Below are 13756 nucleotides of genomic sequence, written 5' to 3' on the forward strand. Positions count from 1 at the left end.
TAGAAAGCCCAGTTAACAATGTACATCATTAGTTCCTGTGTAAATACAAAGGCAGGCAGCAGAGGAAGTTACGCTGTTTGTTTCATGTTTAAGGGGAGCACTGTCTAAAGTTTAGAGAGCAGCTCTCAACAAGCCACACGCAAAAGAATGAGAAAAATCTCTTCCTCTGACAGAGGAATGTTGACAAGCCCCTGCTCATCTCCTCCTCAAAAAAAGGTGAAACAAAGCAATGTCTCCTGGGCTTACCACAAGGCCTGTTTTTTCATTGAGGTTTTGTGGGGAGGAGGAGGAGGGGTCTGCTGAAGACTTTCTTTTTTTAGCTAGGGTCAGCTGCTGATTTCAGTTTGATTGTTTTTTGTAACTGTAAAGGAACCTAGAGCAGTTTATTATAAATCTAAATACAATCTTGGTACTCCTTTACTGTTAAGGTACAGACTTGGCTTTGAAGTATTCCCTCCCCTTCATGGACACTTAAAATTGAGACATGCATGTGAAAACAAGGGAGCTCTGAGTTTTCCTGCAATCTTTGCTATTGCTCTTAATCCACATGAGAGTAGAGGAAACAATGGAGAAGTGAAATAATTTGCCATCAGTGGTACTGTTGTCTCTTTTGAATGAGCAGGGGCCATGGGCAAAGCAAAAAAAAAGGGGGGGGTGGGGGGAGAGGGAAAATGGAGAGCTTGTGGTAGATAGTTGGAACAATTTATAAACGTTTGTTTAAACAAATGTTGTCCTACTTACAAACTAGAGCTTTGTGTAATTCATCAGTTTACGTAATTTTGAAGCATAGGGATGGACTTTTGACCCAAGGTAGAAATCTTGTCCTAGAGCAGGCTCAGTTACATTCCACAGAACACAGGTGGCTTAATTTTCATGCACTAGCACAGGGGTAGGCAACCTATGGCACAGGTGCCAAAGGCGGCACACAAGCTGCCCAGATCCTGGCCACTAGTCCGGGGGGGCTCTGCATTTTAATTTAGTTTTAAATGAAGCTTCTTAAACATTTTAAAAGCCTTATTTACTTTACATACAACAATAGTTTAGTTATATATTATAGACTTGTTCAGTCTTGCCAACTTCCAGCAGTAAACAGCAGCAGAGCCACCAGGAGGAATGTAGTAGAAGTACTTCAAAACTATGGCTCTGTTGTTTAAGTCAGTGGGATTTTTGTTTAGTTCCGAGAGTATTTAAAATTCAGAGACTATTTTCTAGGACAGTATAAGATGCAAGTTATCTCCAAACTTGGACCAATGTCCTTTGGTGAGCTTGGTGTAGAAGGGAAGAACATACATAAGAGAGAAAGGTATTAAGACATATCAGCCAGTTGTGTGCAGTCATGTTCCTTTTTCTGCCACTATGCAAATGTTAATAAAAGTTTTTCATTCATAGTTGGGGCCCTACCAAATTCACAGCCAGGAAAAACACGTCACAGACCATGAAATCTGGTCTCCCAGCGTGAAATCTTTTCTTGTGTGTGCTTTTACCCTATACTATGCAGATTTCATGAGGGAGACCAGTGTTTCTCAAATTGGGGGTTCTGACCTAAAAGGGAGTTGTGGGGGTGTCACAAGGTTATTTTAGGGGGGCCACCCTTACTTCTGCACTACCTTCAGTGCTGGGTGCTGGAGAGTGGTGGCCGGTGGCCAGGCATTCAGCTCTAAAGGCAGCACCCCACCAGCAGCAGCGCAGAAGGTAGACTGGCAATACCATATCACGCCACTCTTCTATGCTGCTGCTGGCGGTGGCTCTGCTCTCCAGCTCTGAAGGCAGCACCGCCACTGCCACCAACAGCAGCACAGAAGTAAGGGTTGCAGTATCGCAACCCCCCCTGCAATAGCCTTGCAGACCACCACCACCACCCCCAGCTCTTTTTTGGTTCAGGGCTTCTACAAATACAATACTGTTAAATTTCAGATTTAAATAGCTGAAATCATGAAATTTACTATTTTAAAAATCCTATGACCATGAAATTGACCAAAATGGACCATAAATGTGGTAGGGCCCTATTCATAGCAGAGGCTTGCCATAGTCCTGCACTGCATGAAGCCTACATTGTCTGATACAAAGTGACAAGACAAAGCATTATTCTTCATTTCAGCATAAAGCCATTCTAAATTAAAAGGTCAGTGCATGGGACAGGCAATCAGAGCTCCTGCGGTCTAATCCTAGCTTTGCCACTGTTTGGGATCATTAGCCAAGATCACACAATTCCTGCCATATGAGGAAAGATTAAAGAGGCTAGGACTCTTCAGTTTGGAAAAGAGAAGACTAAGGGGGGACATGATAGAGGTATATAAAATCATGAGTGATGTTGAGAAAGTGGATAAGGAAAAGTTATTTACTTATTCCCATAATACAAGAACTAGGGGTCACCAAATGAAATTAATAGGCAGCAGGTTTAAAACAAATAAAAGGAAGTTCTTCTTCACGCAGCGCACAGTCAACTTGTGGAACTCCTTACCTGAGGAGGTTGTGAAGGCTAGGACTATAACAATGTTTAAAAGGGGACTGGATAAATTCATGGTGGCTAAGTCCATAAATGGCTATTAGCCAGGATGGGTAAGAATGGTGTCCCTAGCCTCTGTTCATCAGAGGATGGAGATGGATGGCAGGAGAGAGATCACTTGATCATTGCCTGTTAGGTTCACTCCCTCAGGGGCACCTGGCATTGGCCACTGTTGGTAGACAGATACTGGGCTAGATGGACCTTTGGTCTGACCCGGTACGGCCTTTCTTATGTTCTTATGAATTGCTATAAAGTGCAAAACATTGAGGGGCTGTATGAGGAACCTTTCACCTTCAGAGAACTGAACTGTTTAGCAAACATTTTATAGCATTTTTTGCTCACACACATCACTGAATGGTAAATATACTGTACCTAAACCCAAGTCTATTTGAATGGCTTAGCTCAGTATGACAGCCCTATCTGCTTTGCGCCTTTGGATTTGATCTGTGAGCGTGAGCTAGTATTTAGTCTTACCTGTATAAAATGCTGCTAGCTTATGCTTCTCAGGTTAGTTGATGTGTCTAGATTTTAGAAAATGGGGAAGGGGACCATTAAGAACATTGAGGGGCCCTTTCCTCTGAAGGTTGGAGGGCTGGATGAGTGACTCAATGCTGATGAGTTTCTATTCCAGGGAAATGTTTACTGCATTTATGTCAGGTGTTATGGAAGAACAGTGTTGGAAGACAAGAACTGATGCACACAAAACAGACAACCAGGAAGTTTGGCATTTATTTTAAGGGGTTTTTCCTCATAACCAGACAATTACCATAACCCGTTTTCATCAACGAGCTTCAGAACAGCCTCTTTTCACAGAGAAGCCCATTTGGTACGTGACTTGGAAATCAACATTCATAGTTAGAATGTTTATAAATCAAGAGCACAAAGATGAACCAATATCGCAATGCTTCTCGGAAGAGCAGTACCACAGCACAGGATGGCTGAGAATAATGGAGGCGGGTAGGTGCTTGGATTTTTGCCCTTTCAAGACAGAACAAGAAAAAACAGTACACAGGCAGCTAGATCAGATCTACAGTCGCTAGTTTTTGGCACTAATAGGGGAATTGTGAGTTCCAGTGGATTACCTCAAATTCAAATGCTTTGGGTTCTTGCTGTGCATGTTTCCAGTGCTCCTTCCAAAATGGATAATTCAAAAATTGTGGACAGTTTATAAACCAACTGGTCTGCTTTCAAACTGAAGGACAGACTCCCAAACAGAGGGACAATCCACTTAAATCTGAACTCAGGGCAAGAAACCATGGCCCTTCTGGAGCAAGCTTAGGAATTGGTTCATCCTTGGATCTTTCCTTACTGGAGATCAAATAGCATCATCACTCAAGTCATTTTTTCCCTTTAAAATAAGCTAATATACAGAATATAAAGCACAATATTTACAACAATACAGTAAACAGTTTCATTTCCACTCTGAACAGTAGTCTGTTTTAATGAGTATTAAAATAAAACTCTTACATGATCCAAAAAAACCCTAACAGACACAAAGTGACATGGCATGGAAAGGAGTTAATTAATGTCTCCCATTTAAACACTTTAAAAAATAAATACCATTTTTGGCAAAATTTAGCTAAAAAATATTTTAATCCTAGGGACAGATGACTTTGTATATTCCTTTCAGTGAAACCGTATTATAAAGGAAGTGTGGTTCAGTGCCCAAGCTTTTAACCATCTTAAACATTTATTTCTAGAACAAGATTTAAGATTAAATCTTTGTATGGGTTGTCACTTCAGGCAGCCAACAAACTAAACATGGCCCAGATTTGCAGCACAGGGGTAACATGTATGTTCCACCATGGGAATGATTTGGATTGTCAGTTTCAAAACATTTGGACAAGAACTGCAATGAAGTCAAACACGTAACTATTTCTTAAGCAGTTTTTCTGATGTTAGCATCACTGCCTGCCTGAAAAGACAGACCTATTCAGATTTAAGACCATATCTTGTTTGTGAAAGTGCTTCATTATTGGAATGCCACAAGTCACAGATAAGGAGACCTGACATGCTCTTTTAAAGAGTTGAGGGCTTCATCAGCATCCAACTTCATCCAGCCTCTCAAAATCTCTGCTACTTCAAAAGATGAGCTTTTTGAAAGGCTGCTTTAAATACAAAAGATCAAGACCCCAAAGCTATGCACAAATGCATATAAAGACATTTTAAAAGGAAAATTTAAGCTCAAATAAGAAGCTAAGTTCAAAGCTTGACAGGTAAGTCTTTCAAGTACACTTTTAAAAATGGTATTTGGTACAAACCTACATGTGTACAATTTGCTTAATGATTTGGGATCTTGGTATTATCTGTTAGTGCCCCACGCCTCTGGTATAAAAAAACTATTCGGCCAAAGTTGGTCTAAAATTTAGGTTTTGTGAAAATGAGATCTGACAAAACTGAACGCCAACAAATGTTTCAGTGATTTTTATGTAATTTCAAAAGGAAAACTTTTCAAGTATGCCTTTACTGTGTCTGCAATCCAAATACTGCATCTTTGTGCTAGTGCACCAGCACCTTTAAATGAACGTCTAGAAACAAAATGTGAAAGAAATGATCTGAGTATTACCTTGGATCCTTGGTCAGCATTATTATCCAAGCAGAGTTTAAATCCCAACAGAACAGCTTAGGTGAAAGACCTTTTTAAAGTTTTCCACCATTATAAGCATTAAGCGTTTAGTCAGCAGCATTCCCTTTCAAACATTATGCTGCTCAAAGATGTAGCATTCACAAAAATGAAGCACAGTCAGACGTCCTTCATTATTAAGATGTTCTTCACTACATGTTCCAGGTACAAACATTCTTCCATCAATATGATCTTCCCACAGTATAGAAATAAGGAAAACATAAGCAAGTATCTGCTTCATTTCAACAGGTTTATGGGTGTTCCTGGTATGGCTGTAAGCACTCCTATGCCACCAATGCCATCACTCATCCTAAGGGCCTGTCTCCACTTACCAGTGGGTGCAGATCCACCGAGGGTCGATTTAGCGGGTCTAGAGAAGACTGACTAAATCGACTGCCGATCACTCTCCTATCAACTCCGGTACTCCACCAGAACAAGAAGCATAAGGTAAGTCAACAGAAGAGTTTCTCCCGTCGAACCAATGCGGCGCAGACATCGCAATAAGTTAACCTAAGGTACATAGACTCCAGCTACGTTATTCACGTATCAGAGTGGTAGTCGTGTTAGTCTGTATCAGCAAAAACAACGAGGCATCCTTGTGGCACCTCAGACTAAACAAAGTTATCTGGGCATAAGCTTTCGTGGGCTAGAACCCACTTCATCAGATGCCTCTGATGCAGTGGGTTCTAGCCCACAAAAGCTTATGCCCAAATAAATGTATTAGTCTCTAAGGTGCCAAATGGACTCCTCGTCGTTATTCACATAGTTGGAGTTACGTAACTTAGGTCAACTTAACCCTGTAATGTAGACCTGCCCTGAATCTGGACTGACAATGGGAATTTAAATTTTTGATAAAATACTTGCTATGTTAATATTGCCTTTACCATATTGAAATTGCAACAGTTCTAAAAAGCCTTCCTACATACAGAAAGATTCTGATCTCCAACTGGTATAATTCCATGGAGTTACTCCCCATTTATACTGGGGGAAGGAAATTAGCAATCAGGCCCCTCAAGTCTGAATTGCAGTCCAAATATATTCTACCCTGCTAGAGGGTAAAATACAAATCTTATTCTAGGTCAAATTTTAAAAGTGTAAAAAATGCATCTGCAGTATCATTTGTGGTTAGCAGAAATGATGCCAATCCTGGTCACCCTCTAGTTGAAGGCATTGGAATCAGTGAAGATGGGGAAAAATAATTCTGCAGTTACAGTAACGTTCGCAACATATGTTTTTCTTGCTATGAGGAAGAGATGGGAGGAGTGTTTCACAGCCAGCCACACCTGTTACATTTGTTTCTCATGCTGATACTTGAAAGTGTTGAGAATTTGGAGTCCCATCAAAGAACACTTTACAGAGGAAGACCTGTATTTGCTGACTTCAGTTGCACGTTTAAAAAAACAAAAATCCAGAAAATATACTGTTATTTATAACTAGATTACACATTTCTCTGAGTTACATTTAATGTTTTTCCAACCTATACTTTAAAAAAATGTTTTCATTCCTTGTTTCTTGCCTGACTTAGCGTGGTATTTATTAAATCCTTGAAAAATGTTTGTACCATATGATTCTTTGGACTTTTTGAAGAACATGCATCCACAAAAGCACTGAGATTTATTCACTGAAAACACTGTTTTTATACAAATCCATTTTAGGAATTTGATCTACCTTATTACACTGCTAATAAGCAAAAAAAGTTTGCTTTCTTGAAATCCTCTTTAAAAATATGAGGAAAAAAACAATGAGGATTTACTGATTATAAGTCTAAAAAAGTGTCAATATGACACTGCGTTAAGAATAGAAAATAAAAAAAGTATTTACAGCTTTACAAAGGAAAAAAAGAGGTCATCAAAATGATTTCCAGCATTTTCACAATTTTTCTTCTGGCAAGCTTTTGATCTGGTCACTACAGATGTGTTAAATACAGACAAAATGGGACCACTGTCAGCTAAATCAGCAGCATCATTTGAAACAAAACTAAACAAAAAAACCTCATGGGAAAACGACCATGGGATCAACTCAATAACTACCAAGGGGCTGACCCTGCTAGCTATCAAGTCCACTGCCTTGACTAAAATATAACCCCAAACCCAAGTATGAAGATAAATTTAAAAAATGGATTACATATGGTTATAGAAAAAACAGACAAACACAACAACCACCACAGTCATTGCTAATACCATCATACACATTTCATCATCATACACATTATTTCTTATTCTTTACTATACAGGTATCCCCACCTCCTACACTTGCAAACAATGCAACCTCATTACAGATGGTCCTCATAATTATGGCTATGAGATGAACTGTAGGTTACAGATTACTTGTATCAACAACTAAGTTTTGCTTCCTCAAGCGGTTCACTCTAACGCAGGATACTCTCTTCTCTTTCCCTGCCTCGACATGCCAACCATTAAAGGTACAACACTGACCCAGTCTCCTTGCAGAGCACTGCATTTTACAAAGAAAGCAGCAGCAGCTAAGTAGGACGGCTGTTTAAACTGTTCCACTTCTCCACTACAAAAGAGGTTTTCATAATCGGAGGACAGCTGACTGGAAGTCTCTAGGAAGGCTGTCTCACTACAGGAGCAAACTCCTGTTATAAACAAAGTTTCCTCCAGAGTCACTAGAGTACTAACTACAAACATTCAGCTTTGGCAGATGGTCTCTCAACCTTTTGAGAAACCTAATATATTTAGCAGCTGAGGTTCAAAGAGGCTTGGTAACCTTAAAAATACTTAAACTGAAAACATGGAGTCCCATTCCCTTATCAAAAGGGCATGACTGACACGTACTTTTCATTCCACTCTACAAACCCCACTCCTAGTGAACATAACTTACTGCTTTGGCTAGATAAGAGATGCTAGGAATGAGCACTTTGGAATACAGGTTTCTTTAAAAAAAAAAAGACCTAAACAGAAAATTACACATGTAATGAAACATTTTAAAAAGGCCACTGAGGTACAGTATGATTGATAAAAGAGCTCCTAACAAGAGATTATGCACAAGTGGCTTGAATGTTTCAAACATCAAGAAAAGTCAAATTAATAGCGTGTCCCTGCATTACAGTTCTTTTCGTGGACGGGAGTAATTTAAACTCACATTGTGGATCCAGAAAGGTCTTGTCACAGTATTTCTTTCCACCTGGAAAGATATGGGGGGGGCCATATGTTTCAGATGGCCCACACAATTCAGTCTGGGTCTAAGAAGTCAGCTACAGGACACTCAACAGGAAGAGCGATGAAAGAACTACAGGCAGCAGTGCATGGAACCAGAGTCAATAAGATGGTACTGTACACAAAGCTACTCTACAAGCAAGGATCTGTCAGGGTTACACTGCCCCCAAAGTGAAGCAAGTTGTGCAAAATTCAAAGAGGCATCCTCTGCCTAATACAGACACTACTTTAGTGAGGCTTGTGCTCTGTTATGGAGAAAGCAGCACTCTGATGTGTACTAGATTGTTTGCTCACAATGCCATCCCCCTGATTTTATTTCAAGTTGATGAGTACAGAACAGCCATCTTAGCACCACTTAACATTGAGAGGATGCTAAAACCTGACATTTCTCTGTCCAATCTATATGGGAAGAAAACCACTCCCACTCTCAGTATTTTTAAACCCGCTGTGGGAGGAGTTTCATGGGGGGAGGGGGAGATAATTTGAAATTTAGTCTCTAAATCTTAAAATGGTCACTAGCTACACAGTTACTTTTAAGAGCTATTATGTCTTCAACAGTGGCCTGCAAAACAATCTGTTTTCTGCTTGCTTAAAGTCAGAGATTTCCATTCCCCTTTTCTCTTGGCTCAGTTGTGACAATTCCTAATTATAACCAAGAACAGCCCATCTCATGCCACCAGCTCCCTGAATAGAAAGTAAATAAATTAGACTTTTGATGCTGCTTTCTCTGGTTTAAAATACAGAGGAACAGACACGTAAGGCCTAGGTCTACTTGCTTTCTCACAGAGAAAGCACATGGCTGTTATTTCCTAATTCCAGAGCAGCAGTAGTTTAGGATTTGTTTTTACTGTGCCCTAAAAAGGATTACAGTATTTTCTGATTTTCAGCTTTTCTAAAGAATAGTGGTCTGTAATGATGTCACATCTCAAGCCTACATCTACAGCACGGTGTGTCAGTTTACACTGATGCTTCAACCACGCTGCTCATGAAACTGCATTTTATGCTGCTTATCTCCCAGACAGTAAAGTAAGACCTGCAACTATTATGGTTAAAAAAAAAAAAAAAGTATTGTGAAAAAATTCAGGAACTGAAGGGCTGATCCCCCTCCTAATCCCATCCCAGGAAACAAAGGCATTGTAACAGGCATTCCTCCACAAAGGAAGCTCTACAGATAACTAACATGTGCAACTGTTTTTAGCTTTCCTTCCACCAAGAGATAACTGTAGCCCAGCAGGGACCAAACATTCCATATAAATAAGGCAAGCTTTTTTTTTTTGCATAGTAGTTTAACGGTGATATTCCCACCCCAGTGTACCCTGTCCATCTGCTTTGCCACCGAGCTGAGAACTGCTTCTTGGGATTCTAGACTCAGCCAAAAAGCTTGTGCAGACTCCAAAGGTCCCTCCACCCAGACAGATGGCATAAAGAGATTCCTTTGGATACCTTATAATGGCATGAGCCTAAAGTCTGCCTCTAACCCACTGCTATTTTTAAATGGGGTTAACAGCTACATTTGGAGGTGTTTACATTTTTATTTTATTTTTTGCCAGAGAACTGTAATTGTGTTGTGGTCCATGCTCATTTTGCCACAGTGTTCCTTCTGCCAATCAGTGCAGCCCTTCAGTAAGTCATAAGCCTACTGAAACACCCAAAACATTTGCAGCACCATTCTCTGCTGCAGCCAGATTCCCCGCCCCCCCCCTTTTTTTATTTTTCTTATAAAAAACACCTGCTATTAATATTCCATTAGAGTCAAAGTGGCTCAGCTTGGGGCAAAGGCACCATTAAAACACCATGTTTTCTTACAGAATTCTGCATTTGTAATTGGTAGAACAGTAGAAATGTACAGCACCAATCCTCAGGTGGGGTGGGGATGCGTATCGGAATGAGTCCTCAGGAACCCTGTACCAGGGCCTTTTAGTCTGTTCGGTCAGTATTCTATTTTTTCCACTTTTTTTTTTCCTTTCTGTATTTTCCCTTTCACTGGAATGCTCAGATTATGTATCAGCTGACCATAGGCTCCACGTCCGCCTCTCTGTCAAACTCATCTTGAATCTCGTCTGTGTTTCCTGAGTCACTGCTGGCTACAGAGCTGGGAGATGGAGAATTTCTGCAGAGAAATGTAGAGAAAGATTTAGATAAAGTTCAGCAAGTGATGCTGTTAAACACTGCTCTCTGTTCATTTTAAGAAAAAAAAGGTCCCTTTCCATCCTCAAGTAAGGTAAAAAAGTGTCCTATGTCACTATCTGGACTTACATTTTCTAATTAGTATTAATAGTGATATCTAGCACTTCTCATCCATAGACTCTCAGTGTTGTACAAAGGTGAGTATCACTAGCCCCGTTTTACTGATGGGGATGCGGAAGCTGAGAGCGCAAATGACATACAAGTCTTCCAACACAACAGTGAGTATCAAGCCTCTTTGGAAGGTGCGTAAAACTTCCTTTCCAAACTGAAGAAAGCACCAACAGGAAATATTTTCCTTAACTGCTTTTTAATGTACTGTTAGGCAACGTGTTTGCAGGAGGACGTTAGAGAACCAAGGAACATCCTATTTACCTGTCAGCCGAGCCTTTGATAAGTCTACGACAGGTTTCCATCTGTACATCCAGGCCCCTCTTCATGCTGCACATTTCCATGTATTCGTGGAGGTGGCGATTCATGTCACTCTTGGCTGTGGCTAGCTCCAGCTGTCCAGAACAAGAGACAGTGGTCAGCATATAACAAGGAGACTTGCTAAATCCCCATCCTGTCCAGTTTTACAGGTTGTTGCCATGCTGAAGGTCATGCAAGCACTCCAGTAACCTATTCCTTACACATTCATGAGGTCCACAGAGCATCTTTACTTTCCATCTTCTCTGAGGTTACCATATTTATCAGCTTCTGCCCAATACTGCAATCCTGTTTAGTTTTGCTGCTTTCAACAGCTCTTGGCTACTAATTGTTTGCATCCTGTTTTTCAATGAACAGCGATTCCTTAAACTTGCAAACTGCCTGAGATGCTATTTATATATTTTATGGCTCATGGATGGAGCATAAATATCTTGAGAAGCTATACTAGTGCAGCCTGGCATTCTCTGAAATCATTCCTTAGCAACTAGAGGGATTTCCCAAAGAGACACAGAAAGGATGTTGTAGAAAACTAGCAAAATCTCCATGTATTTTTATTTATACCCATCTGAGCTGTCCTTTACCCACTAGTTACAACATTACATTCACTCTATATAGTAGTCTCAAGTAGGTTATTGCGCTATGGAGGACGGATGTGCCCTACTGCGTATGATGCCGAGGGTCAAGTTCTACAGTTACATATATACAATCCATCATCTTCAGTGGTTTGCAAGAGAGCCCACAATTTGGGCCAGGGAGTGTACCCACAATACTGAAGTTCATAACAGTTTTTTAAGCTGGTGAATAAATCCTTATGCAGAGTATTTTTCTTTCACAGGGCACTTTCTCACCTCGATCTGTCCTATTGTTTCCTGATACTCTTGGTCTCTTGTTTTGAAGAAAGATTCTGTTTCATGGATCAAGTTTCCCAGATTCTCCTCCTGCTACAGAAGAACATTACAGGCCAGTTAGTGAGGACAGACTAAAATGGTTTATGGAATAGCTCATTTAGGTCCCAATCATGTAGCCTTTTAGTTACACAACTAGCTCCCTACCCCACCCTTAATCCACCATGACTGCTTGTGGATAACAGCTTCAGGGTTTGTCCCATAGAAAGTCACATTTTTCAAGGTGTTTAGGCACTAGTGGGATTGCCAAACCCCCCTCAGCATCCAAAACTCATTAATTTCAATGGGTGTGGGTGCTTAGATACTTTTGAAAATCCCACTAGGCGCCTAAAGAACTAAAAATCTGGCTTTTAGTGACTCCGTGACTAAAGACCTCCATGACTTGAGCTCTGGCGGTTGGGAGCTGCAGGGTCCCGCTGCCTCCCACAGTGGCAGAGAGCTGTGAGGTACCCCTGCTGCCTCAGGCAGTGGGCCCTCGAGCTCTCAGCTGCCATGGGCAGCAGGGATACCCTGCAGCTTCCCACCAGCTACAGAGGACAGGGGGATCCCCAGCAGCTCCCCAGCCACTCGTGGGGACTGGGGGACTCTGGAGCTCTGAGCCCCTGCAGCTGCCCAGTCCTTTCCCATTTTATCATGGATATTTTTAGTAAAAAAGTCAGGGACAGGTCATGAGCGTCCATGAATTTTACTTTATTGCCCATAGCCAAGACAAAATCTTAGCCTTAATTATGATTTGAAATATTTTTTCACAAGTGTTACTTTATTTGTAAACAAGGAATAGTGCTTTGGAAATCTGGCTTATAGATTAAGTTATTTAGTTGAGTCTCCGTGATTTTGGCACTGTACAGACAAGAGAGACATCCACAGCTCCAAAGAGTTTCCACTGAATAAACAATAGCAGTGTAGCCAGTGCCAGACAAACCAACCATGATATACTGGAGATATTTTGGTAGATTACTGGAAGGCTTACATGGGGCGTTTTTTTTGTTGTTTTTTTTTGTTTGAGTGAACAGGAAGTAGTCTGATTCATGAATTGAGGAAGGCTCCACAAATGAACAGATTGGCACAAAAAGATGAAAGATTATTATGCAGTATTGTATTTCCATAGCATCTATGAGCCATAGTCCTGGACCAGGACGCCATTGTGCTAGGTGCTGTACAAAGAAGGATTAACAGATTTTAAAACCAAGAGAGACAATTTTGATCGTCTCATCTGATGACCTGCATAATACAGGCCAGAGAATCTCAGCCAGCAAATTTCTGTACCAAGCCCATAACTTCTGTTTGAGAGAGGTTTGTTTAAGAAAACATCTAGCCTCTAAACAAACACTTTAAATGACTGAGTATATCACATCTCTAGGTAAGCTGTGCTAATGGTTAGTTCTCCTCACACTTAATTTGTCTAGTTTTAGCTTCCAAGCATTTAATTCCATTATACTGTTTCTGCTAGATTAGAAAGCCATCTAGCATCAAAAAAAATCTCTTCCTCATATAGGAAGACCATTATCAAGTTACTCTTAATCTTCTCTTGGATGAACTAAATGGAGCATCGTAAGTTTCTCACAAAAGGGCATATTTTTCAGACCTTGAATCATTCTTTTAGCTCTTTAATAACCCTTTCCAGTTTTTCTACATTCTTTTTGAAGTGTTGACACCAGAAATGGACAGTCAAGTCCAGTAATGGTCTGACTATTAACACATTGTTCAAAGGAGCCCACCTCACCAAGCAGTTCAAATCAGTCTGTACAACTGACCTGTTCCCATCATTATTTACCACTCCAAGCTGTATTATCTGCAATTTTCTTCTAGAACATTGATAAAAATATAAAACATTGCACAATGAACAGATTGCTATTGGACATTCCAGAAACAATCCCACTCGATAACAATTACACATTTATAATTACTTTGAGACCTATCAGTTAACCAG

General features: G+C 40.5%; 1 protein-coding gene across 3 annotated transcripts in view; it reads right to left on the reverse strand.

The window, feature by feature from the left end:
* Positions 1–6555: 6555 nt before the first annotated feature.
* Positions 6556–13756, reverse strand: part of IFFO2 (intermediate filament family orphan 2) — a 50674-nt gene continuing 43473 nt past the window's right edge. For 2 of the 3 annotated variants that reach the window (XM_039509473.1, XM_039509471.1), the window contains 3 exons: positions 11770–11862; positions 10868–10998; positions 6556–10418 (listed from right to left, as the gene is read on the reverse strand). In XM_039509473.1, coding sequence (XP_039365407.1) covers positions 10313–10418; positions 10868–10998; positions 11770–11862 — 330 coding nt within the window. In that variant the 3' untranslated portion in view covers positions 6556–10312. The remainder of the gene's footprint in view (positions 10419–10867; positions 10999–11769; positions 11863–13756) is intronic. The other variant, XM_039509472.1, reaches the window with a different exon arrangement.

The sequence above is a fragment of the Mauremys reevesii genome, linkage group 21, assembly GCF_016161935.1.
Source record: "Mauremys reevesii isolate NIE-2019 linkage group 21, ASM1616193v1, whole genome shotgun sequence".
NCBI classification, from domain to species: Eukaryota; Metazoa; Chordata; order Testudines; family Geoemydidae; genus Mauremys; species Mauremys reevesii.